The sequence below is a fragment of the Gnatocerus cornutus genome, chromosome 3 (genome assembly GCF_029298725.1).
Source record: "Gnatocerus cornutus isolate USDA-ARS CGAHR chromosome 3, icGnaCorn1.1, whole genome shotgun sequence".
Classification (NCBI taxonomy): domain Eukaryota; kingdom Metazoa; phylum Arthropoda; class Insecta; order Coleoptera; family Tenebrionidae; genus Gnatocerus; species Gnatocerus cornutus.
The window spans coordinates 21,183,498-21,211,000 of NC_142235.1; the positions used below are offsets into that span (position 1 = coordinate 21,183,498).

Genomic DNA, 27,503 nt, shown 5'->3' on the forward strand with positions numbered 1-27,503 from the left:
CATCATTTTACCCATCGGCCACGGTGGATTATTCCCACGGACATTTACCCATTGTTAATCCCATCCTGATCTGAAGGCTTTGGATCACATCCCTTTGGTCCGTCCAGAGGTCGATTCTCCACCCACATCTAGCCCTTAAGATCTTGTACTTGAAGTTGGTATGGTTCCTAGCCTTTTTCTTTTTGGCGAAGTCAGAAACGCAGCTGCTGGTGGTGCTGATGCTAGTGACAAGTTGTCACGTTCCAAATGTTGCAGGTGAAGCGAGAGTTCCACGACTTCCGATGCACGTGACCTTGACTCCGCGGAAGCTTAGCCCTTCTTCGTTTTCACCGGCCTCATCTTCAGTCTCTCTGCCTCTTCGTGGTCCTCACCGCCCAAACACGGTACAAGAAATTCACGGCTTTCATCCAAGTCGTCTTCTCGGTTCTAATCCTCCTGAAATCAACCCAGAAAACTGAAAAACGATATTAAAATCCGCTCGGTTTCGAACAGTTTTCGCACCATCTTCGATCACGCAAGCAGTCCGCGAAGAGTGCAGCTCGTTTTACAGCGCGATCAAATCGACAAGAGGTACAACTTGTACACGTTCGAAATCACCACGAAAGTGCAAGCGGGGATTTTAAGGGGGGACACTTTTCAACAACGAGGTGGGGGGTTCAAGGTACAAGTCGGGTTAGACGAAATCGGCTGTCTCGCTTGTAGTAACAACAATTTAACGACGGTCAAAAGACCGAAAGAAGCGAGATTTAATGTAAGGAGTGTAGTCGAGGCGGTTTTCAACGTCTTTCTAAGTCCTGTTGTAGTTTTTAAGTAGAAACTTTGTACTCATTAATTTATTCATGTTAATGTTTGTGTTATTAATAAATTTCTTTAAATTTGCCGGTTCTTATTTGGGCTGTGTGTGATTGGTTGAAAACTAAACAGGTTTCTTCGCGACTGATATTTGAAATTTAATCGAAACCTTCTTAAAACATTTTTTTTTATTAATTTAGACTTCAGGAACAAGATTCTGTACTCTAAAGTCGGATTCAAAACGTAATTATAAGTTTACTTAAAATTAAAATTTGCAATGTGGGTAGGCAACCAATTATACACACATTATGCATTCATTTTTCGGTGTAAATAAATACAATAAACTACTTAACTTGTTAATTTTAATCTCAGAAAAACGAATCTAAACTTTGATTTAAGATTTACGACTTTGTTAATATTTTATTTAATATTATTTATGGACAGATCTGTTGACGCATGTCCTAGCTTCTATGCTTCGTTGACAGATTGCTTGACGCGGGAAATTGAATTTTGAAATTTTTAATTTGCATTTTCTCAAAAAATCTTACAGATAGCGAGGAACGGAGACCAAAAATGGATGTGGAAATGTCAAATTATGCCATGTGCAAAGTTTCGTGCCGATCTGCGAACTTTCGCGTTTTTCGCCAAAAAAAGTTCAAAGACTAAACATCATGGATTTTTGGCGATTTCGACAAAAAATAAAATCTCCTTGAAACCGATTTTTCCATCAATTTGGACCTCAGGAACAAGAATCCGTCAAAGATTTTTCGATCCGACGCTCCGTTAATGTTTTATTAATTTTTCAAACTTTTATTTGGTTTGCAGTTTTTCGATGAAAATTAAAGCAAGAAAATACTCTTTTTATTAATTTTGTCCTCAGGAGTAAGAATCTGAAGTCTGATTTAACATTCACGACTTGGTTACGATTCTATTAATTATTTAAAAATGGTATTGTGTCTCTATCTTAACGTATGTCTTAACTTGAATATTTTGACAGCACACATTGAGGTTATGTTCAAGATTTACTAAACTTATTTTCAGAGTACAACAAATGATTAACAACGATCCTGCTTGCACAAGAGACTACCAGAATTCTTTACTGTTTACTTTTTCGTTCTTCTGGGCATGGTAGCAAAGAAATTACACAAGTTAAGAAGTTCATTTGAAGCTATTTTTAGTTGGAGTTGATTTGCAACAAATTGATGGGTCTTATTGAAATTTTTAAACGCAGGTAAGCTGAAAACTGTTTGAATTCTAGCCTTGAAATGTTTCGTGGTATTTCAGGTTCCAACTTCATTACCAGAGTTTATTATTAAGAGACTGAATCGATGGATGATACCCATGGCCTAAGATGTCGAAAAGGCGGTTGTCGTCGCTCAACGCTAAAGGACTCTGCAAGTTATTGCACAGAATTGAAGAAACCACCCATTCAGTGCTCCCAGAGAACAGTGAATTGATCAAGGAGCATAACATCATGAAAAAGGTGCTGCTTTACTGCAATGTGGATGAAAAAGGTTAAATTTAAACATGTTTTAAGTCAAAGTCAAATGTTCTTTTTCCAGTGGTTGAAGATGTCGTTCAGTGACTGGGAAATGTTCAGAGTGTTGCTGATTTCATTGCGGGAGCACGAAGTTTGCAACGTTTTCAAACCTGATGAGTCTACGAGCAAAAAACGAGTGTTTCTCCAGAGAAGGCTCAAAGGAACTCAACCAACGGAAACAAAGTATCATCGAGATGCAGTTGTCAAGAAAGAAAATACTACAAAGGCTCTGAAGGTCATCTGGTGTCTTGTCAGCTATTTTGTGAAGTCAAAGAAACATCAAGGAATGGAAGTTTATAGAGAATTTTTATTGGTTTTTTGAAAACGCGAGATCTGGAATTCTGGATGCATCGCTGCTTGTTTGAGGAAGGACGGAAGGTTTGTTTTCTTTTCTCTCCATTTATGGTTTTTGGCAAACCTGCGCTAGACGTTAACTGTTACCAATAAACATCCCTAGGGGCTGCTACCAACTTTAGACGAGTGCATTTGATGGTCACGTGCAGTAAAATTCGTAATTTTGGAATGCGGTTTGCGGCATCGTTTTTCTCGCGATTTTTTACATAAGAAATCGTTTTTAGATTTTCCAAAAGTCGAAATTTGCAAATTTTCGCAAAAATTCATGACTAAAACTATGGCCAAACTTCTCATTTCGATATCTCGCTTATTTTTTAGAGTAAACTCGAGTTATTATACATCAGTGAACGCAGAATTTTACGCAGATTCCAAATCTGGAATTTAAATTCAGATCCGACAACAAATAACTGAGTTATGGCCGATCAAAGTTTCGGATAGTTGATTTTCATTTTTTCTCATTTTTCCCAATTTTCAAAGTTAAATATCTCGGAAACTATTAGAGATATTGAGTTGCGGTTTGCGCCATCGTTTTTCTCGGCTCATTTTACGTTAGAAAAAGTGCTTAAAAGCCCAAAATTCGATGGTCGATTTTTCGCGAAAAAAAATTGCGACTCAAACGATGAAAATTTTTATTTTTTTTTATTTTTGGCCATAACTCCTAAACCGTTTGTTTGATCGATCTCAAATTGAGCCAGTAGATAGATTTTGAGCTCCTCTTTCGACTGATATATAATTCAATGCTATTAAACGTCATTTTCATTTTGAAAACATTGATTGAAAATCACCCCAAAATGACCACTTCCAAACAGTTTTTGGTCAATGCTTTCTTTATTTCGTAGGTAAACTCAATAAATTTTGACTCATTTTACGCAGAATCTCACGCTGAATCCAAATCTGGAATTTAAATTCAGATCCGACAACAAATAACTGAGTTATGGCCGTTTGAATTTTTGGGTTGTCGCCAGATGGCCATATTTTTGAAGGTTCCAAACAATTCATGCTCGATATCTCGAAAACTATTTCAGATATTGGAATGCGGTTTGCGGCATCGTTTTTCTCGCGATTTTTTACATAAGAAATCGTTTTTAGATTTTCCAAAAGTCGAAATTTGCAAATTTTCGCAAAAATTTATGACTAAAACTATGGCCAAACTTCTCATATCGATATCTCGCTTATTTTTTAGAGTAAACTCGAGTTATTATACATCAGTGAACGCAGAATTTTACGCAGATTCCAAATCTGGGATTTAAATTCAGATCCGACAACAAATAACTGAGTTATGGCCGATCAAAGTTTCGGATAGTTGATTTTCATTTTTTCTCATTTTTCCCAATTTTCAAAGTTAAATATCTCGGAAACTATTAGAGATATTGAGATGCGGTTTGCGCCATCGTTTTTCTCGGCTCATTTTACGTTAGAAAAAGTGCTTAAAAGCCCAAAATTCGATAGTCGATTTTTCGCGAAAAAAAATTGCGACTCAAACGATGAAAATTTTTATTTTTTTTTATTTTTGGGCATAACTCCTAAACCGTTTGTTTGATCGATCTCAAATTGAGCCAGTAGATAGATTTTGAGCTCCTCTTTCGACTGATATATAATTCAAAGCTATTAAACGTCATTTTCATTTTGAAAACATTGATTGAAAATCACCCCAAAATGACCACTTCCAAACAGTTTTTGGTCAATGCTTTCTTTATTTCGTAGGTAAACTCAATAAATTTTGACTCATTTTACGCAGAATCTCACGCTGAATCCAAATCTGGAATTTAAATTCAGATCTGACAACAAATAACTGAGTTATGGCCGTTTGAATTTTTGGGTTGTCGCCAGATGGCCAAATTTTTGAAGGTTCCAAACAATTCATGCTCGATATCTCGAAAACTATTTCAGATATTGGAATGCGGTTTGCGGCATCGTTTTTCTCGCGATTTTTTACATAAGAAATCGTTTTTAGATTTTCCAAAAGTCGAAATTTGCAAATTTTCGCAAAAATTCATGACTAAAACTATGGCCAAACTTCTCATATCGATATCTCGCTTATTTTTTAGAGTAAACTCGAGTTATTATACATCAGTGAACGCAGAATTTTACGCAGATTCCAAATCTGGGATTTAAATTCAGATCCGACAACAAATAACTGAGTTATGGCCGATCAAAGTTTCGGATAGTTGATTTTCATTTTTTCTCATTTTTCCCAATCTTCAAAGTTAAATATCTCGGAAACTATTAGAGATATTGAGTTGCGGTTTGCGCCATTGTTTTTCTCGGCTCATTTTACGTTAGAAAAAGTGCTTAAAAGCCCAAAATTCGATGGTCGATTTTTCGCGAAAAAAAATTGCGACTCAAACGATGAAAATTTTTCAATTTTTTTATTTTTGGGCATAACTCCTAAACCGTTTGTTTGATCGATCTCAAATTGGGCCAGAAGATAGATTTTGAGCTCCTCTTTCGACTGATATATAATTCAATGCTATTAAACGTCATTTTCATTTTGAAAACATTGATTGAAAATCACCCCAAAATGACCACTTCCAAACAGTTTTTGGTCAATGCTTTCTTTATTTCGTAGGTAAACTCAATAAATTTTGACTCATTTTACGCAGAATCTCAAGCTGAATCCAAATCTGGAATTTAAATTCAGATCCGACAACAAATAACTGAGTTATGGCCGTTTGAATTTTTGGGTTGTCGCCAGATGGCCAAATTTTTGAAGGTTCCAAACAATTCATGCTCGATATCTCGAAAACTATTTCAGATATTGGAATGCGGTTTGCGGCATCGTTTTTCTCGCGATTTTTTACATAAGAAATCGTTTTTAGATTTTCCAAAAGTCGAAATTTGCAAATTTTCGCAAAAATTCATGACTAAAACTATGGCCAAACTTCTCATATCGATATCTCGCTTATTTTTTAGAGTTAACTCGAGTTATTATACATCAGTGAACGCAGAATTTTACGCAGATTCCAAATCTGGGATTTAAATTCAGATCCGACAACAAATAACTGAGTTATGGCCGATCAAAGTTTCGGATAGTTGATTTTCATTTTTTCTCATTTTTCCCAATTTTCAAAGTTAAATATCTCGGAAACTATTAGAGATATTGAGATGCGGTTTGCGCCATCGTTTTTCTCGGCTCATTTTACGTTAGAAAAAGTGCTTAAAAGCCCAAAATTCGATAGTCGATTTTTCGCGAAAAAAAATAGCGACTCAAACGATGAAAATTTTTATTTTTTTTTATTTTTGACCATAACTCGTAAACCGTTTGTTTGATCGATCTCAAATTGAGCCAGTAGATAGATTTCGAGCTCCTCTTTCGAATGATATATAATACAAAGGTATTAAACGTCGTTTTTACATTAAAAATAGTGATTGAAAATCACCCCAAAATGACCACTTCCAAACAGTTTTTGGTCAATGCTTGCTTTATTTCGTAGGTAAACTCAATAAATTTTGACTCATTTTACGCAGAATCTCACGCTGAATCCAAATCTGGAATTTAAATTCAGATCCGACAACAAATAACTGAGTTATGGCCGTTTGAATTTTTGGGTTGTCGCCAGATGGCCAAATTTTTGAAGGTTCCAAACAATTTATGCTCGATATCTCGAAAACTATTTCAGATATTGGAATGCGGTTTGCGGCATCGTTTTTCTCGCGATTTTTTACATAAGAAATCGTTTTTAGATTTTCCAAAAGTCGAAATTTGCAAATTTTCGCAAAAATTCATGACTAAAACTATGGCCAAACTTCTCATATCGATATCTCGCTTATTTTTTCGAGTAAACTCGAGTTATTATACATCAGTGAACGCAGAATTTTACGCAGATTCCAAATCTGGGATTTAAATTCAGATCCGACAACAAATAACTGAGTTATGGCCGATCAAAGTTTCGGATAGTTGATTTTCATTTTTTCTCATTTTTCCCAATTTTCAAAGTTAAATATCTCGGAAACTATTAGAGATATTGAGATGCGGTTTGCGCCATCGTTTTTCTCGGCTCATTTTACGTTAGAAAAAGTGCTTAAAAGCCCAAAATTCGATGGTCGATTTTTCGCGAAAAAAAATTGCGACTCAAACGATGAAAATTTTTATTTTTTTTTATTTTTGGGCATAACTCCTAAACCGTTTGTTTGATCGATCTCAAATTGGGCCAGTAGATAGATTTTGAGCTCCTCTTTCGACTGATATATAATTCAATGCTATTAAACGTCATTTTCATTTTGAAAAGATTGATTGAAAATCACCCCAAAATGACCACTTCCAAACAGTTTTTGGTCAATGCTTTCTTTATTTCGTAGGTAAACTCAATAAATTTTGACTCATTTTACGCAGAATCTCACGCTGAATCCAAATCTGGAATTTAAATTCAGATCCGACAACAAATAACTGAGTTATGGCCGTTTGAATTTTTGGGTTGTCGCCAGATGGCCAAATTTTTGAAGGTTCCAAACAATTCATGCTCGATATCTCGAAAACTATTTCAGATATTGGAATGCGGTTTGCGGCATCGTTTTTCTCGCGATTTTTTACATAAGAAATCGTTTTTAGATTTTCCAAAAGTCGAAATTTGCAAATTTTCGCAAAAATTCATGACTAAAACTATGGCCAAACTTCTCATATCGATATCTCGCTTATTTTTTAGAGTAAACTCGAGTTATTATACATCAGTGAACGCAGAATTTTACGCAGATTCCAAATCTGGGATTTAAATTCAGATCCGACAACAAATAACTGAGTTATGGCCGATCAAAGTTTCGGATAGTTGATTTTCATTTTTTCTCATTTTTCCCAATTTTCAAAGTTAAATATCTCGGAAACTATTAGAGATATTGAGATGCGGTTTGCGCCATCGTTTTTCTCGGCTCATTTTACGTTAGAAAAAGTGCTTAAAAGCCCAAAATTCGATAGTCGATTTTTCGCGAAAAAAAATTGCGACTCAAACGATGAAAATTTTTATTTTTTTTTATTTTTGGCCATAACTCCTAAACCGTTTGTTTGATCGATCTCAAATTGAGCCAGTAGATAGATTTTGAGCTCCTCTTTCGACTGATATATAATTCAATGCTATTAAACGTCATTTTCATTTTGAAAACATTGATTGAAAATCACCCCAAAATGACCACTTCCAAACAGTTTTTGGTCAATGCTTTCTTTATTTCGTAGGTAAACTCAATAAATTTTGACTCATTTTACGCAGAATCTCACGCTGAATCCAAATCTGGAATTTAAATTCAGATCCGACAACAAATAACTGAGTTATGGCCGTTTGAATTTTTGGGTTGTCGTCAGATGGCCAAATTTTTGAAGGTTCCAAACAATTCATGCTCGATATCTCGAAAACTATTTCAGATATTGGAATGCGGTTTGCGGCATCGTTTTTCTCGCGATTTTTTACATAAGAAATCGTTTTTAGATTTTCCAAAAGTCGAAATTTGCAAATTTTCGCAAAAATTCATGACTAAAACTATGGCCAAACTTCTCATATCGATATCTCGCTTATTTTTTAGAGTAAACTCGAGTTATTATACATCAGTGAACGCAGAATTTTACGCAGATTCCAAATCTGGGATTTAAATTCAGATCCGACAACAAATAACTGAGTTATGGCCGATCAAAGTTTCGGATAGTTGATTTTCATTTTTTCTCATTTTTCCCAATTTTCAAAGTTAAATATCTCGGAAACTATTAGAGATATTGAGATGCGGTTTGCGCCATCGTTTTTCTCGGCTCATTTTACGTTAGAAAAAGTGCTTAAAAGCTCAAAATTCGATGGTCGATTTTTCGCGAAAAAAAATTGCGACTCAAACGATGAAAATTTTTATTTTTTTTTATTTTTGGCCATAACTCCTAAACCGTTTGTTTGATCGATCTCAAATTGAGCCAGTAGATAGATTTCGAGCTCCTCTTTCGAATGATATATAATTCAATGCTATTAAACGTCATTTTCATTTTGAAAACATTGATTGAAAATCACCCCAAAATGACCACTTCCAAACAGTTTTTGGTCAATGCTTTCTTTATTTCGTAGGTAAACTCAATAAATTTTGACTCATTTTACGCAGAATCTCACGCTGAATCCAAATCTGGAATTTAAATTCAGATCCGACAACAAATAACTGAGTTATGGCCGTTTGAATTTTTGGGTTGTCGTCAGATGGCCAAATTTTTGAAGGTTCCAAACAATTCATGCTCGATATCTCGAAAACTATTTCAGATATTGGAATGCGGTTTGCGGCATCGTTTTTCTCGCGATTTTTTACATAAGAAATCGTTTTTAGATTTTCCAAAAGTCGAAATTTGCAAATTTTCGCAAAAATTCATGACTAAAACTATGGCCAAACTTCTCATATCGATATCTCGCTTATTTTTTAGAGTAAACTTGAGTTATTATACATCAGTGAACGCAGAATTTTACGCAGATTCCAAATCTGGGATTTAAATTCAGATCCGACAACAAATAACTGAGTTATGGCCGATCAAAGTTTCGGATAGTTGATTTTCATTTTTTCTCATTTTTCCCAATTTTCAAAGTTAAATATCTCGGAAACTATTAGAGATATTGAGATGCGGTTTGCGCCATCGTTTTTTTCGGCTCATTTTACGTCAGAAAAAGTGCTTAAAAGTCGAAAATTCGATAGTCGATTTTTCGCGAAAAAAAATTGCGACTCAAACGATGAAAATTTTTCAATTTTTTTATTTTTGACCATAACTCGTAAACCGTTTGTTTGATCGATCTCAAATTGGGCCAGTGGATAGATTTTGAGCTCCTCTTTCGACTGATATATAATTCAATGCTATTAAACGTCATTTTCATTTTGAAAACATTGATTGAAAATCACCCCAAAATGACCACTTCCAAACAGTTTTTGGTCAATGCTTTCTTTATTTCTTAGGTAAACTCAATAAATTTTGACTCATTTTACGCAGAATCTCGCGCTGAATCCAAATCTGGAATTTAAATTCAGATCCGACAACAAATAACTGAGTTATGGCCGTTTGAATTTTTGGGTTGTCGCCAGATGGCCAAATTTTTGAAGGTTCCAAACAATTCATGCTCGATATCTCGAAAACTATTTCAGATATTGGAATGCGGTTTGCGGCATCGATTTTCTCGCGATTTTTTACATAAGAAATCGTTTTTAGATTTTCCAAAAGTCGAAATTTGCAAATTTTCGCAAAAATTCATGACTAAAACTATGGCCAAACTTCTCATATCGATATCTCGCTTATTTTTTAGAGTAAACTCGAGTTATTATACATCAGTGAACGCAGAATTTTACGCAGATTCCAAATCTGGGATTTAAATTCAGATCCGACAACAAATAACTGAGTTATGGCCGATCAAAGTTTCGGATAGTTGATTTTCATTTTTTCTCATTTTTCCCAATTTTCAAAGTTAAATATCTCGGAAACTATTAGAGATATTGAGATGCGGTTTGCGCCATCGTTTTTCTCGGCTCATTTTACGTTAGAAAAAGTGCTTAAAAGCCCAAAATTCGATGGTCGATTTTTCGCGAAAAAAAATTGCGACTCAAACGATGAAAATTTTTATTTTTTTTTATTTTTGGCCATAACTCCTAAACCGTTTGTTTGATCGATCTCAAATTGAGCCAGTAGATAGATTTCGAGCTCCTCTTTCGAATGATATATAATACAAAGGTATTAAACGTCGTTTTTACATTAAAAATAGTGATTGAAAATCACCCCAAAATGACCACTTCCAAACAGTTTTTGGTCAATGCTTTCTTTATTTCGTAGGTAAACTCAATAAATTTTGACTCATTTTACGCAGAATCTCACGCTGAATCCAAATCTGGAATTTAAATTCAGATCCGACAACAAATAACTGAGTTATGGCCGTTTGAATTTTTGGGTTGTCGCCAGATGGCCAAATTTTTGAAGGTTCCAAACAATTCATGCTCGATATCTCGAAAACTATTTCAGATATTGGAATGCGGTTTGCGGCATCGTTTTTCTCGCGATTTTTTACATAAGAAATCGTTTTTAGATTTTCCAAAAGTCGAAATTTGCAAATTTTCGCAAAAATTTATGACTAAAACTATGGCCAAACTTCTCATATCGATATCTCGCTTATTTTTTAGAGTAAACTCGAGTTATTATACATCAGTGAACGCAGAATTTTACGCAGATTCCAAATCTGGGATTTAAATTCAGATCCGACAACAAATAACTGAGTTATGGCCGATCAAAGTTTCGGATAGTTGATTTTCATTTTTTCTCATTTTTCCCAATTTTCAAAGTTAAATATCTCGGAAACTATTAGAGATATTGAGATGCGGTTTGCGCCATCGTTTTTCTCGGCTCATTTTACGTTAGAAAAAGTGCTTAAAAGCCCAAAATTCGATGGTCGATTTTTCGCGAAAAAAAAATGCGACTCAAACGATGAAAATTTTTCAATTTTTTTATTTTTGACCATAACTCGTAAACCGTTTGTTTGATCGATCTCAAATTGGGCCAGTGGATAGATTTTGAGCTCCTCTTTCGACTGATATATAATTCAATGCTATTAAACGTCATTTTCATTTTGAAAACATTGATTGAAAATCACCCCAAAATGACCACTTCCAAACAGTTTTTGGTCAATGCTTTCTTTATTTCGTAGGTAAACTCAATAAATTTTGACTCATTTTACGCAGAATCTCACGCTGAATCCAAATCTGGAATTTAAATTCAGATCCGACAACAAATAACTGAGTTATGGCCGTTTGAATTTTTGGGTTGTCGCCAGATGGCCAAATTTTTGAAGGTTCCAAACAATTCATGCTCGATATCTCGAAAACTATTTCAGATATTGGAATGCGGTTTGCGGCATCGTTTTTCTCGCGATTTTTTACATAAGAAATCGTTTTTAGATTTTCCAAAAGTCGAAATTTGCAAATTTTCGCAAAAATTCATGACTAAAACTATGGCCAAACTTCTCATATCGATATCTCGCTTATTTTTTAGAGTAAACTTGAGTTATTATACATCAGTGAACGCAGAATTTTACGCAGATTGCAAATTTGGGATTTAAATTTAGTGTCTTTATGATGTCATGGCTTTTGTAGTATCAGAGGAAGATGAACACCTAAAACTATTTGGTTTGTTTTAGTCGGAAAAAGAAATGAGCACTGAAATGTCCGACAAGCTGGCTGCGGTTACATCAGCATATAAAAACAACAATGATCTACAAGAATTGAAGAAGTCGTTAAATGAGATATTTTTGAGGAAGCGCCACTTGCGAAGGACTAACCTTGGCTCTTGGCTCTTGGATCAGTTGGAATTAGAGCAATAATCAATTACCATTAATTAAGAATGGATAGTTTCGTCCATTTCAGATTGTTTCCCTCGTCTTTTTTAGGTAAGCCAACAAACATGTTCCTAATGAAACTTTTTCACACTTTTTGCAAGAAGGAGGGAGAGTGTCGAGTTTGTGTTTTTTTATTTTATTAATACTCCTTTAGTTTAATTTGAGGGTATTGTTTTTTATCATTCTTCCTTATTCCTGCAAATGGTTTTGATTCAAAAATTGTAAGTTTTAAAAACAAAAGTTTAGCCCTCTGGTGAGAGGAGGCGTGAACTATCAACTTCGGCGTTATTCCGCTAGGTGGCTTTTATGGAAAAACTTCTCTCACTTTTCGGTGTAAATAAATACAATAAACTACTTAACTTGTTAATTTTAACCTCAGAAAAACGAATCTGAACTTTGATTTAAGATTTACGACTTTGTTAATATTTTATTTAATATTATTTATGGACTAAAGACTGTTGACGCATGTCCTAGCTTCTATGCTTCGTTGACAGATTGCTTGACGCGGGAAATTGAATTTTAAAATTTTTAATTTGCATTTTCTCAAAAAATCTTGCAGATAGCGAGGAACGGAGACCAAAAATGGATGTGGAAATGTTAAATTATGCCATGTGCATAGTTTCGTGTCGATCTGCGAACTTTCGCGTTTTTCGCCAAAAAAAGTTCAAAGACTAAACATCATGGATTTTTGGCGATTTCGACAAAAAATAAAATCTCTTTGAAACCGACTTTTTCCATCAATTTGGACCTCAGGAACAAGAATCCGTCAAAGATTTTTCGATCAGACGCTCCGTTAATGTTTTATTAATTTTTCAAACTTTTATTTGGTTTGCAGTTTTTCGATGAAAATTAAAGCAAGAAAATACTCTTTTTATTAATTTTGTCCTCAGGAGTAAGAATCTAAAGTCTGATTTAACATTCACGACTTGGTTACGATTCTATTAATTATTAAAAATCATTGTGTCTCTATCTTAACGTATGTCTTAACTTGACTATTTTGACAGCACACATTGAGGTTATGTTCATGATTTAACAAGAAACTACCAGAATTCTTTACTGTTTACTTTCTCGTTCTTCTGGGCATGGTAGCAAAGAAATTACACAAGTTAAGAAGTTCATTTGAAGCTATTTAGAGTTGGAGTTGATTTGCAACAAATTGATGGGTCTTTATTGAAATTTTTAAACGCAGGTAAGCTGAAAACTGTTTGAATTCCAGCCTTGAAATGTTTCGTGGTATTTCCAGGTTCCAACTTCATTACCAGAGTTTATTATTAAAGAGACTGAATCGATGGATGATACCCATAGCCTAAGATGTCGAAAAGGCGGTTGTCGTCGCTCAACGCTGAAGGACTCTGCAAGTTATTGCACAGAATTGAAGAAACCACCCATTCAGTGCTCCCAGAGTACAGTGAATTGATCCATCACGAAAAAGGTGCTGCTTTACTGCAATATGGATGAAAAAGGTTAAATTCAAAGTCAAATGTTCTTTTTCCAGTGGTTGAAGATGTCGTTCAGTGACTGGGAGATGTTTCAAGTGTTGCCTTATTGCATTGCGGGAGCACGAAGTTTGCAATGTTGAGTCTACGAGCAGAAAACGAGTATTCTCCTCTAGAGAAGAGCCAAAGGAACTCAACCAACGGAAACAGAGCATCATCGAGATGCAGTTGTCAAGAAAGAAAATATGTACTACAAAGGCTCTGAAGGTCATCTGGTGTCTTGTGAGCTATTTTGTGAAGTCAAGGAAACATCATTTATTGGTTTCTTGAAAACGCGAGATCTGTTTGTTCAGGAAGGATGGAAGGTTTGTTTGTTTTCTTTTCTCTCCATTCATGGTCTCACCTTAATCTCTTAGTTGCAGCTTAACACAACTTTGTTGTCTTTCCTGTTGGTCAAGAAGCAGGCGCAATTAAAAGCTTTGCCGTGAAGAAACAGCAATTGACTGCACAGAGTAAGAAGAGTTTTTCAGGTGAGATAAACAAACATGTTCTTGATGAAACTTTTTTACACTTCTTGCAGGAAGGAAGATGGTGGAAGGCGTGATATTACATCAACACTCAACTCAGGCATAGGAATGATGCCGAAGAGAGGATGCGAAATCTCGAGGTTTTAGAGGCTAAACAACTCCGGACTGACCGGACTATCCAGATACTTTGGGTGACAGTGCGGCGCGCGCGCGCGCGCGCTGTCGACTGAAGAGTCTGTTGATTTCGCTCAAGGATGGAATCGAAAGCGATCATTTCTGTGTCGAAGCTCTTCGAAATCGGGGAAGACTCAAAACCAAACACAAGTTTAGGTTTGTGGTTTTTCTTAAACTAATTTTGTTGATTTAGGAGAAAACGTTGCCAGAATTCGCCGACGAAATAAGAAAGTTGAAGGCGATGATCGTCAAACACGAAAACAGAATTCGAGCGTTGTTGTCTTATCATTTCTAAACAAGTGCTCAAATCGTTTGCAATTTTCGCTTCTACTTAATTATTATGTCATTTTTTATCACCCCAAAGTGGCTCTTTAATATATATTATCTACGATTGTTAAATGTCTAGTTATAGAAGATTATAATATTTTTATGAAACAAATTTTCGCGAAAATTCATGATTAAAAAAACAATGCCAAACTTCTCATATCGATATCTCGCTTGTTTTTTGGTGTAAACTTGCGTTATTATACATCATTTTACCCATCGGCCACGGTGGATTATTCCCACGGACATTTACCCATTGTTAATCCCATCCTGATCTGAAGGCTTTGGATCACATCCCTTTGGTCCGTCCAGAGGTCGATTCTCCACCCACATCTAGCCCTTAAGATCTTGTACTTGAAGTTGGTATGGTTCCTAGCCTTTTTCTTTTTGGCGAAGTCAGAAACGCAGCTGCTGGTGGTGCTGATGCTAGTGACAAGTTGTCACGTTCCAAATGTTGCAGGTGAAGCGAGAGTTCCACGACTTCCGATGCACGTGACCTTGACTCCGCGGAAGCTTAGCCCTTCTTCGTTTTCACCGGCCTCATCTTCAGTCTCTCTGCCTCTTCGTGGTCCTCACCGCCCAAACACGGTACAAGAAATTCACGGCTTTCATCCAAGTCGTCTTCTCGGTTCTAATCCTCCTGAAATCAACCCAGAAAACTGAAAAACGATATTAAAATCCGCTCGGTTTCGAACAGTTTTCGCACCATCTTCGATCACGCAAGCAGTCCGCGAAGAGTGCAGCTCGTTTTACAGCGCGATCAAATCGACAAGAGGTACAACTTGTACACGTTCGAAATCACCACGAAAGTGCAAGCGGGGATTTTAAGGGGGGACACTTTTCAACAACGAGGTGGGGGGTTCAAGGTACAAGTCGGGTTAGACGAAATCGGCTGTCTCGCTTGTAGTAACAACAATTTAACGACGGTCAAAAGACCGAAAGAAGCGAGATTTAATGTAAGGAGTGTAGTCGAGGCGGTTTTCAACGTCTTTCTAAGTCCTGTTGTAGTTTTTAAGTAGAAACTTTGTACTCATTAATTTATTCATGTTAATGTTTGTGTTATTAATAAATTTCTTTAAATTTGCCGGTTCTTATTTGGGCTGTGTGTGATTGGTTGAAAACTAAACAGGTTTCTTCGCGACTGATATTTGAAATTTAATCGAAACCTTCTTAAAACATTTTTTTTTATTAATTTAGACTTCAGGAACAAGATTCTGTACTCTAAAGTCGGATTCAAAACGTAATTATAAGTTTACTTAAAATTAAAATTTGCAATGTGGGTAGGCAACCAATTATACACACATTATGCATTCATTTTTCGGTGTAAATAAATACAATAAACTACTTAACTTGTTAATTTTAATCTCAGAAAAACGAATCTAAACTTTGATTTAAGATTTACGACTTTGTTAATATTTTATTTAATATTATTTATGGACAGATCTGTTGACGCATGTCCTAGCTTCTATGCTTCGTTGACAGATTGCTTGACGCGGGAAATTGAATTTTGAAATTTTTAATTTGCATTTTCTCAAAAAATCTTACAGATAGCGAGGAACGGAGACCAAAAATGGATGTGGAAATGTCAAATTATGCCATGTGCAAAGTTTCGTGCCGATCTGCGAACTTTCGCGTTTTTCGCCAAAAAAAGTTCAAAGACTAAACATCATGGATTTTTGGCGATTTCGACAAAAAATAAAATCTCCTTGAAACCGATTTTTCCATCAATTTGGACCTCAGGAACAAGAATCCGTCAAAGATTTTTCGATCCGACGCTCCGTTAATGTTTTATTAATTTTTCAAACTTTTATTTGGTTTGCAGTTTTTCGATGAAAATTAAAGCAAGAAAATACTCTTTTTATTAATTTTGTCCTCAGGAGTAAGAATCTGAAGTCTGATTTAACATTCACGACTTGGTTACGATTCTATTAATTATTTAAAAATGGTATTGTGTCTCTATCTTAACGTATGTCTTAACTTGAATATTTTGACAGCACACATTGAGGTTATGTTCAAGATTTACTAAACTTATTTTCAGAGTACAACAAATGATTAACAACGATCCTGCTTGCACAAGAGACTACCAGAATTCTTTACTGTTTACTTTTTCGTTCTTCTGGGCATGGTAGCAAAGAAATTACACAAGTTAAGAAGTTCATTTGAAGCTATTTTTAGTTGGAGTTGATTTGCAACAAATTGATGGGTCTTATTGAAATTTTTAAACGCAGGTAAGCTGAAAACTGTTTGAATTCTAGCCTTGAAATGTTTCGTGGTATTTCAGGTTCCAACTTCATTACCAGAGTTTATTATTAAGAGACTGAATCGATGGATGATACCCATGGCCTAAGATGTCGAAAAGGCGGTTGTCGTCGCTCAACGCTAAAGGACTCTGCAAGTTATTGCACAGAATTGAAGAAACCACCCATTCAGTGCTCCCAGAGAACAGTGAATTGATCAAGGAGCATAACATCATGAAAAAGGTGCTGCTTTACTGCAATGTGGATGAAAAAGGTTAAATTTAAACATGTTTTAAGTCAAAGTCAAATGTTCTTTTTCCAGTGGTTGAAGATGTCGTTCAGTGACTGGGAAATGTTCAGAGTGTTGCTGATTTCATTGCGGGAGCACGAAGTTTGCAACGTTTTCAAACCTGATGAGTCTACGAGCAAAAAACGAGTGTTTCTCCAGAGAAGGCTCAAAGGAACTCAACCAACGGAAACAAAGTATCATCGAGATGCAGTTGTCAAGAAAGAAAATACTACAAAGGCTCTGAAGGTCATCTGGTGTCTTGTCAGCTATTTTGTGAAGTCAAAGAAACATCAAGGAATGGAAGTTTATAGAGAATTTTTATTGGTTTTTTGAAAACGCGAGATCTGGAATTCTGGATGCATCGCTGCTTGTTTGAGGAAGGACGGAAGGTTTGTTTTCTTTTCTCTCCATTTATGGTTTTTGGCAAACCTGCGCTAGACGTTAACTGTTACCAATAAACATCCCTAGGGGCTGCTACCAACTTTAGACGAGTGCATTTGATGGTCACGTGCAGTAAAATTCGTAATTTTGGAATGCGGTTTGCGGCATCGTTTTTCTCGCGATTTTTTACATAAGAAATCGTTTTTAGATTTTCCAAAAGTCGAAATTTGCAAATTTTCGCAAAAATTCATGACTAAAACTATGGCCAAACTTCTCATTTCGATATCTCGCTTATTTTTTAGAGTAAACTCGAGTTATTATACATCAGTGAACGCAGAATTTTACGCAGATTCCAAATCTGGAATTTAAATTCAGATCCGACAACAAATAACTGAGTTATGGCCGATCAAAGTTTCGGATAGTTGATTTTCATTTTTTCTCATTTTTCCCAATTTTCAAAGTTAAATATCTCGGAAACTATTAGAGATATTGAGTTGCGGTTTGCGCCATCGTTTTTCTCGGCTCATTTTACGTTAGAAAAAGTGCTTAAAAGCCCAAAATTCGATGGTCGATTTTTCGCGAAAAAAAATTGCGACTCAAACGATGAAAATTTTTATTTTTTTTTATTTTTGGCCATAACTCCTAAACCGTTTGTTTGATCGATCTCAAATTGGGCCAGTAGATAGATTTTGAGCTCCTCTTTCGACTGATATATAATTCAATGCTATTAAACGTCATTTTCATTTTGAAAACATTGATTGAAAATCACCCCAAAATGACCACTTCCAAACAGTTTTTGGTCAATGCTTTCTTTATTTCGTAGGTAAACTCAATAAATTTCGACTCATTTTACGCAGAATCTCACGCTGAATCCAAATCTGGAATTTAAATTCAGATCCGACAACAAATAACTGAGTTATGGCCGTTTGAATTTTTGGGTTGTCGCCAGATGGCCAAATTTTTGAAGGTTCCAAACAATTTATGCTCGATATCTCGAAAACTATTTCAGATATTGGAATGCGGTTTGCGGCATCGTTTTTCTCGCGATTTTTTACATAAGAAATCGTTTTTAGATTTTCCAAAAGTCGAAATTTGCAAATTTTCGCAAAAATTCATGACTAAAACTATGGCCAAACTTCTCATATCGATATCTCGCTTATTTTTTCGAGTAAACTCGAGTTATTATACATCAGTGAACGCAGAATTTTACGCAGATTCCAAATCTGGGATTTAAATTCAGATCCGACAACAAATAACTGAGTTATGGCCGATCAAAGTTTCGGATAGTTGATTTTCATTTTTTCTCATTTTTCCCAATTTTCAAAGTTAAATATCTCGGAAACTATTAGAGATATTGAGATGCGGTTTGCGCCATCGTTTTTCTCGGCTCATTTTACGTTAGAAAAAGTGCTTAAAAGCCCAAAATTCGATGGTCGATTTTTCGCGAAAAAAAATTGCGACTCAAACGATGAAAATTTTTATTTTTTTTTATTTTTGGGCATAACTCCTAAACCGTTTGTTTGATCGATCTCAAATTGGGCCAGTAGATAGATTTTGAGCTCCTCTTTCGACTGATATATAATTCAATGCTATTAAACGTCATTTTCATTTTGAAAAGATTGATTGAAAATCACCCCAAAATGACCACTTCCAAACAGTTTTTGGTCAATGCTTTCTTTATTTCGTAGGTAAACTCAATAAATTTTGACTCATTTTACGCAGAATCTCACGCTGAATCCAAATCTGGAATTTAAATTCAGATCCGACAACAAATAACTGAGTTATGGCCGTTTGAATTTTTGGGTTGTCGCCAGATGGCCAAATTTTTGAAGGTTCCAAACAATTCATGCTCGATATCTCGAAAACTATTTCAGATATTGGAATGCGGTTTGCGGCATCGTTTTTCTCGCGATTTTTTACATAAGAAATCGTTTTTAGATTTTCCAAAAGTCGAAATTTGCAAATTTTCGCAAAAATTCATGACTAAAACTATGGCCAAACTTCTCATATCGATATCTCGCTTATTTTTTAGAGTAAACTCGAGTTATTATACATCAGTGAACGCAGAATTTTACGCAGATTCCAAATCTGGGATTTAAATTCAGATCCGACAACAAATAACTGAGTTATGGCCGATCAAAGTTTCGGATAGTTGATTTTCATTTTTTCTCATTTTTCCCAATTTTCAAAGTTAAATATCTCGGAAACTATTAGAGATATTGAGATGCGGTTTGCGCCATCGTTTTTCTCGGCTCATTTTACGTTAGAAAAAGTGCTTAAAAGCCCAAAATTCGATGGTCGATTTTTCGCGAAAAAAAATTGCGACTCAAACGATGAAAATTTTTATTTTTTTTTATTTTTGGGCATAACTCCTAAACCGTTTGTTTGATCGATCTCAAATTGGGCCAGTAGATAGATTTTGAGCTCCTCTTTCGACTGATATATAATTCAATGCTATTAAACGTCATTTTCATTTTGAAAAGATTGATTGAAAATCACCCCAAAATGACCACTTCCAAACAGTTTTTGGTCAATGCTTTCTTTATTTCGTAGGTAAACTCAATAAATTTTGACTCATTTTACGCAGAATCTCACGCTGAATCCAAATCTGGAATTTAAATTCAGATCCGACAACAAATAACTGAGTTATGGCCGTTTGAATTTTTGGGTTGTCGCCAGATGGCCAAATTTTTGAAGGTTCCAAACAATTCATGCTCGATATCTCGAAAACTATTTCAGATATTGGAATGCGGTTTGCGGCATCGTTTTTCTCGCGATTTTTTACATAAGAAATCGTTTTTAGATTTTCCAAAAGTCGAAATTTGCAAATTTTCGCAAAAATTCATGACTAAAACTATGGCCAAACTTCTCATATCGATATCTCGCTTATTTTTTAGAGTAAACTCGAGTTATTATACATCAGTGAACGCAGAATTTTACGCAGATTCCAAATCTGGGATTTAAATTCAGATCCGACAACAAATAACTGAGTTATGGCCGATCAAAGTTTCGGATAGTTGATTTTCATTTTTTCTCATTTTTCCCAATTTTCAAAGTTAAATATCTCGGAAACTATTAGAGATATTGAGATGCGGTTTGCGCCATCGTTTTTCTCGGCTCATTTTACGTTAGAAAAAGTGCTTAAAAGCCCAAAATTCGATGGTCGATTTTTCGCGAAAAAAAATTGCGACTCAAACGATGAAAATTTTTATTTTTTTTTATTTTTGGGCATAACTCCTAAACCGTTTGTTTGATCGATCTCAAATTGGGCCAGTAGATAGATTTTGAGCTCCTCTTTCGACTGATATATAATTCAATGCTATTAAACGTCATTTTCATTTTGAAAACATTGATTGAAAATCACCCCAAAATGACCACTTCCAAACAGTTTTTGGTCAATGCTTTCTTTATTTCGTAGGTAAACTCAATAAATTTTGACTCATTTTACGCAGAATCTCACGCTGAATCCAAATCTGGAATTTAAATTCAGATCCGACAACAAATAACTGAGTTATGGCCGTTTGAATTTTTGGGTTGTCGCCAGATGGCCAAATTTTTGAAGGTTCCAAACAATTCATGCTCGATATCTCGAAAACTATTTCAGATATTGGAATGCGGTTTGCGGCATCGTTTTTCTCGCGATTTTTTACATAAGAAATCGTTTTTAGATTTTCCAAAAGTCGAAATTTGCAAATTTTCGCAAAAATTCATGACTAAAACTATGGCCAAACTTCTCATATCGATATCTCGCTTATTTTTTAGAGTAAACTCGAGTTATTATACATCAGTGAACGCAGAATTTTACGCAGATTCCAAATCTGGGATTTAAATTCAGATCCGACAACAAATAACTGAGTTATGGCCGATCAAAGTTTCGGATAGTTGATTTTCATTTTTTCTCATTTTTCCCAATTTTCAAAGTTAAATATCTCGGAAACTATTAGAGATATTGAGTTGCGGTTTGCGCCATCGTTTTTCTCGGCTCATTTTACGTTAGAAAAAGTGCTTAAAAGCCCAAAATTCGATGGTCGATTTTTCGCGAAAAAAAATTGCGACTCAAACGATGAAAATTTTTATTTTTTTTTATTTTTGGCCATAACTCCTAAACCGTTTGTTTGATCGATCTCAAATTGGGCCAGTAGATAGATTTTGAGCTCCTCTTTCGACTGATATATAATTCAATGCTATTAAACGTCATTTTCATTTTGAAAACATTGATTGAAAATCACCCCAAAATGACCACTTCCAAACAGTTTTTGGTCAATGCTTTCTTTATTTCGTAGGTAAACTCAATAAATTTCGACTCATTTTACGCAGAATCTCACGCTGAATCCAAATCTGGAATTTAAATTCAGATCCGACAACAAATAACTGAGTTATGGCCGTTTGAATTTTTGGGTTGTCGCCAGATGGCCAAATTTTTGAAGGTTCCAAACAATTTATGCTCGATATCTCGAAAACTATTTCAGATATTGGAATGCGGTTTGCGGCATCGTTTTTCTCGCGATTTTTTACATAAGAAATCGTTTTTAGATTTTCCAAAAGTCGAAATTTGCAAATTTTCGCAAAAATTCATGACTAAAACTATGGCCAAACTTCTCATATCGATATCTCGCTTATTTTTTCGAGTAAACTCGAGTTATTATACATCAGTGAACGCAGAATTTTACGCAGATTCCAAATCTGGGATTTAAATTCAGATCCGACAACAAATAACTGAGTTATGGCCGATCAAAGTTTCGGATAGTTGATTTTCATTTTTTCTCATTTTTCCCAATTTTCAAAGTTAAATATCTCGGAAACTATTAGAGATATTGAGATGCGGTTTGCGCCATCGTTTTTCTCGGCTCATTTTACGTTAGAAAAAGTGCTTAAAAGCCCAAAATTCGATAGTCGATTTTTCGCGAAAAAAAATTGCGACTCAAACGATGAAAATTTTTATTTTTTTTTATTTTTGGGCATAACTCCTAAACCGTTTGTTTGATCGATCTCAAATTGGGCCAGTAGATAGATTTTGAGCTCCTCTTTCGACTGATATATAATTCAATGCTATTAAACGTCATTTTCATTTTGAAAACATTGATTGAAAATCACCCCAAAATGACCACTTCCAAACAGTTTTTGGTCAATGCTTTCTTTATTTCGTAGGTAAACTCAATAAATTTCGACTCATTTTACGCAGAATCTCACGCTGAATCCAAATCTGGAATTTAAATTCAGATCCGACAACAAATAACTGAGTTATGGCCGTTTGAATTTTTGGGTTGTCGCCAGATGGCCAAATTTTTGAAGGTTCCAAACAATTTATGCTCGATATCTCGAAAACTATTTCAGATATTGGAATGCGGTTTGCGGCATCGTTTTTCTCGCGATTTTTTACATAAGAAATCGTTTTTAGATTTTCCAAAAGTCGAAATTTGCAAATTTTCGCAAAAATTCATGACTAAAACTATGGCCAAACTTCTCATATCGATATCTCGCTTATTTTTTCGAGTAAACTCGAGTTATTATACATCAGTGAACGCAGAATTTTACGCAGATTCCAAATCTGGGATTTAAATTCAGATCCGACAACAAATAACTGAGTTATGGCCGATCAAAGTTTCGGATAGTTGATTTTCATTTTTTCTCATTTTTCCCAATTTTCAAAGTTAAATATCTCGGAAACTATTAGAGATATTGAGATGCGGTTTGCGCCATCGTTTTTCTCGGCTCATTTTACGTTAGAAAAAGTGCTTAAAAGCCCAAAATTCGATGGTCGATTTTTCGCGAAAAAAAATTGCGACTCAAACGATGAAAATTTTTATTTTTTTTTATTTTTGGGCATAACTCCTAAACCGTTTGTTTGATCGATCTCAAATTGGGCCAGTAGATAGATTTTGAGCTCCTCTTTCGACTGATATATAATTCAATGCTATTAAACGTCATTTTCATTTTGAAAAGATTGATTGAAAATCACCCCAAAATGACCACTTCCAAACAGTTTTTGGTCAATGCTTTCTTTATTTCGTAGGTAAACTCAATAAATTTTGACTCATTTTACGCAGAATCTCACGCTGAATCCAAATCTGGAATTTAAATTCAGATCCGACAACAAATAACTGAGTTATGGCCGTTTGAATTTTTGGGTTGTCGCCAGATGGCCAAATTTTTGAAGGTTCCAAACAATTTATGCTCGATATCTCGAAAACTATTTCAGATATTGGAATGCGGTTTGCGGCATCGTTTTTCTCGCGATTTTTTACATAAGAAATCGTTTTTAGATTTTCCAAAAGTCGAAATTTGCAAATTTTCGCAAAAATTCATGACTAAAACTATGGCCAAACTTCTCATATCGATATCTCGCTTATTTTTTAGAGTTAACTCGAGTTATTATACATCAGTGAACGCAGAATTTTACGCAGATTCCAAATCTGGGATTTAAATTCAGATCCGACAACAAATAACTGAGTTATGGCCGATCAAAGTTTCGGATAGTTGATTTTCATTTTTTCTCATTTTTCCCAATTTTCAAAGTTAAATATCTCGGAAACTATTAGAGATATTGAGATGCGGTTTGCGCCATCGTTTTTCTCGGCTCATTTTACGTTAGAAAAAGTGCTTAAAAGCCCAAAATTCGATAGTCGATTTTTCGCGAAAAAAAATAGCGACTCAAACGATGAAAATTTTTATTTTTTTTTATTTTTGACCATAACTCGTAAACCGTTTGTTTGATCGATCTCAAATTGAGCCAGTAGATAGATTTCGAGCTCCTCTTTCGAATGATATATAATACAAAGGTATTAAACGTCGTTTTTACATTAAAAATAGTGATTGAAAATCACCCCAAAATGACCACTTCCAAACAGTTTTTGGTCAATGCTTGCTTTATTTCGTAGGTAAACTCAATAAATTTTGACTCATTTTACGCAGAATCTCACGCTGAATCCAAATCTGGAATTTAAATTCAGATCCGACAACAAATAACTGAGTTATGGCCGTTTGAATTTTTGGGTTGTCGCCAGATGGCCAAATTTTTGAAGGTTCCAAACAATTTATGCTCGATATCTCGAAAACTATTTCAGATATTGGAATGCGGTTTGCGGCATCGTTTTTCTCGCGATTTTTTACATAAGAAATCGTTTTTAGATTTTCCAAAAGTCGAAATTTGCAAATTTTCGCAAAAATTCATGACTAAAACTATGGCCAAACTTCTCATATCGATATCTCGCTTATTTTTTCGAGTAAACTCGAGTTATTATACATCAGTGAACGCAGAATTTTACGCAGATTCCAAATCTGGGATTTAAATTCAGATCCGACAACAAATAACTGAGTTATGGCCGATCAAAGTTTCGGATAGTTGATTTTCATTTTTTCTCATTTTTCCCAATTTTCAAAGTTAAATATCTCGGAAACTATTAGAGATATTGAGATGCGGTTTGCGCCATCGTTTTTCTCGGCTCATTTTACGTTAGAAAAAGTGCTTAAAAGCCCAAAATTCGATGGTCGATTTTTCGCGAAAAAAAATTGCGACTCAAACGATGAAAATTTTTATTTTTTTTTATTTTTGGGCATAACTCCTAAACCGTTTGTTTGATCGATCTCAAATTGGGCCAGTAGATAGATTTTGAGCTCCTCTTTCGACTGATATATAATTCAATGCTATTAAACGTCATTTTCATTTTGAAAAGATTGATTGAAAATCACCCCAAAATGACCACTTCCAAACAGTTTTTGGTCAATGCTTTCTTTATTTCGTAGGTAAACTCAATAAATTTTGACTCATTTTACGCAGAATCTCACGCTGAATCCAAATCTGGAATTTAAATTCAGATCCGACAACAAATAACTGAGTTATGGCCGTTTGAATTTTTGGGTTGTCGCCAGATGGCCAAATTTTTGAAGGTTCCAAACAATTCATGCTCGATATCTCGAAAACTATTTCAGATATTGGAATGCGGTTTGCGGCATCGTTTTTCTCGCGATTTTTTACATAAGAAATCGTTTTTAGATTTTCCAAAAGTCGAAATTTGCAAATTTTCGCAAAAATTCATGACTAAAACTATGGCCAAACTTCTCATATCGATATCTCGCTTATTTTTTAGAGTAAACTCGAGTTATTATACATCAGTGAACGCAGAATTTTACGCAGATTCCAAATCTGGGATTTAAATTCAGATCCGACAACAAATAACTGAGTTATGGCCGATCAAAGTTTCGGATAGTTGATTTTCATTTTTTCTCATTTTTCCCAATTTTCAAAGTTAAATATCTCGGAAACTATTAGAGATATTGAGATGCGGTTTGCGCCATCGTTTTTCTCGGCTCATTTTACGTTAGAAAAAGTGCTTAAAAGCCCAAAATTCGATGGTCGATTTTTCGCGAAAAAAAATTGCGACTCAAACGATGAAAATTTTTATTTTTTTTTATTTTTGGGCATAACTCCTAAACCGTTTGTTTGATCGATCTCAAATTGGGCCAGTAGATAGATTTTGAGCTCCTCTTTCGACTGATATATAATTCAATGCTATTAAACGTCATTTTCATTTTGAAAACATTGATTGAAAATCACCCCAAAATGACCACTTCCAAACAGTTTTTGGTCAATGCTTTCTTTATTTCGTAGGTAAACTCAATAAATTTTGACTCATTTTACGCAGAATCTCACGCTGAATCCAAATCTGGAATTTAAATTCAGATCCGACAACAAATAACTGAGTTATGGCCGTTTGAATTTTTGGGTTGTCGCCAGATGGCCAAATTTTTGAAGGTTCCAAACAATTCATGCTCGATATCTCGAAAACTATTTCAGATATTGGAATGCGGTTTGCGGCATCGTTTTTCTCGCGATTTTTTACATAAGAAATCGTTTTTAGATTTTCCAAAAGTCGAAATTTGCAAATTTTCGCAAAAATTCATGACTAAAACTATGGCCAAACTTCTCATATCGATATCTCGCTTATTTTTTAGAGTAAACTTGAGTTATTATACATCAGTGAACGCAGAATTTTACGCAGATTCCAAATCTGGGATTTAAATTCAGATCCGACAACAAATAACTGAGTTATGGCCGATCAAAGTTTCGGATAGTTGATTTTCATTTTTTCTCATTTTTCCCAATTTTCAAAGTTAAATATCTCGGAAACTATTAGAGATATTGAGTTGCGGTTTGCGCCATCGTTTTTCTCGGCTCATTTTACGTTAGAAAAAGTGCTTAAAAGCCCAAAATTCGATGGTCGATTTTTCGCGAAAAAAAATTGCGACTCAAACGATGAAAATTTTTATTTTTTTTTATTTTTGGCCATAACTCCTAAACCGTTTGTTTGATCGATCTCAAATTGGGCCAGTAGATAGATTTCGAGCTCCTCTTTCGAATGATTTATAATACAATGCTATTAAACGTCATTTTCATTTTGAAAACATTGATTGAAAATCACCCCAAAATGACCACTTCCAAACAGTTTTTGGTCAATGCTTTCTTTATTTCGTAGGTAAACTCAATAAATTTTGACTCATTTTACGCAGAATCTCACGCTGAATCCAAATCTGGAATTTAAATTCAGATCCGACAACAAATAACTGAGTTATGGCCGTTTGAATTTTTGGGTTGTCGCCAGATGGCCAAATTTTTGAAGGTTCCAAACAATTCATGCTCGATATCTCGAAAACTATTTCAGATATTGGAATGCGCTTTGCGGCATCGTTTTTCTCGCGATTTTTTACATAAGAAATCGTTTTTAGATTTTCCAAAAGTCGAAATTTGCAAATTTTCGCAAAAATTCATGACTAAAACTATGGCCAAACTTCTCATATCGATATCTCGCTTATTTTTTAGAGAAAACTTGAGTTATTATACATCAGTGAACGCAGAATTTTACGCAGATTGCAAATTTGGGATTTAAATTTAGTGTCTTTATGATGTCATGGCTTTTGTAGTATCAGAGGAAGATTAACACCTAAAACTATTTGGTTTGTTTTAGTCGGAAAAAGAAATGAGCACTGAAATGTCCGACAAGCTGGCTGCGGTTACATCAGCATATAAAATCAACAATGATCTACAAGAATTGAAGAAGTCGTTAAATGAGATATTTTTGAGGAAGCGCCACTTGCGAAGGACTAACCTTGGCTCTTGGCTCTTGGATCAGTTGGAATTAGA

General features: G+C 34.9%; 2 protein-coding genes and 1 long non-coding RNA gene across 5 annotated transcripts; all 3 read left to right on the forward strand.

Annotated features, from left to right (window-relative positions):
• The first annotated feature begins 1,769 nt into the window (after window positions 1-1,769).
• Window positions 1,770-11,886, forward strand: LOC148178108 (kinase D-interacting substrate of 220 kDa-like). Of its 2 annotated transcripts, none has more exons than XM_088032895.1 (3): window positions 1,770-2,023; window positions 2,077-2,306; window positions 2,355-2,474. In XM_088032895.1, exons 2-3 carry the CDS (start codon window positions 2,144-2,146, stop codon window positions 2,375-2,377), a joined length of 186 nt encoding a protein of 61 aa, XP_087889021.1. In that variant the 5' UTR covers window positions 1,770-2,023; window positions 2,077-2,143; the 3' UTR covers window positions 2,378-2,474. The 2 variants fall into 2 exon arrangements, with proteins under 2 accessions (XP_087889021.1, XP_087889019.1); XM_088032893.1 differs by lacking the exon at window positions 1,770-2,023 and adding an exon at window positions 11,800-11,886 and having other exon boundaries at window positions 2,207-2,306; window positions 2,355-2,710.
• Window positions 11,887-11,984: 98 nt separating this feature from the next.
• LOC148178109 (uncharacterized) lies at window positions 11,985-14,098 on the forward strand. Its single transcript, XR_015769800.1, has 3 exons — window positions 11,985-13,798; window positions 13,850-13,963; window positions 14,014-14,098. It is a non-coding gene; the product is annotated as an uncharacterized LOC148178109 (long non-coding RNA).
• Window positions 14,099-16,432: 2,334 nt separating this feature from the next.
• LOC148178110 (kinase D-interacting substrate of 220 kDa-like) lies at window positions 16,433-27,403 on the forward strand. Of its 2 annotated transcripts, none has more exons than XM_088032590.1 (3): window positions 16,433-16,686; window positions 16,740-16,969; window positions 17,018-17,137. In XM_088032590.1, the coding sequence occupies exons 2-3, from the start codon at window positions 16,807-16,809 to the stop codon at window positions 17,038-17,040; spliced, it is 186 nt and encodes a 61-aa protein (XP_087888716.1). In that variant the 5' UTR covers window positions 16,433-16,686; window positions 16,740-16,806; the 3' UTR covers window positions 17,041-17,137. The 2 variants fall into 2 exon arrangements, with proteins under 2 accessions (XP_087888716.1, XP_087888715.1); XM_088032589.1 differs by lacking the exon at window positions 16,433-16,686 and adding an exon at window positions 27,328-27,403 and having other exon boundaries at window positions 16,870-16,969; window positions 17,018-17,373.
• The last annotated feature ends 100 nt before the right edge of the window (window positions 27,404-27,503 follow it).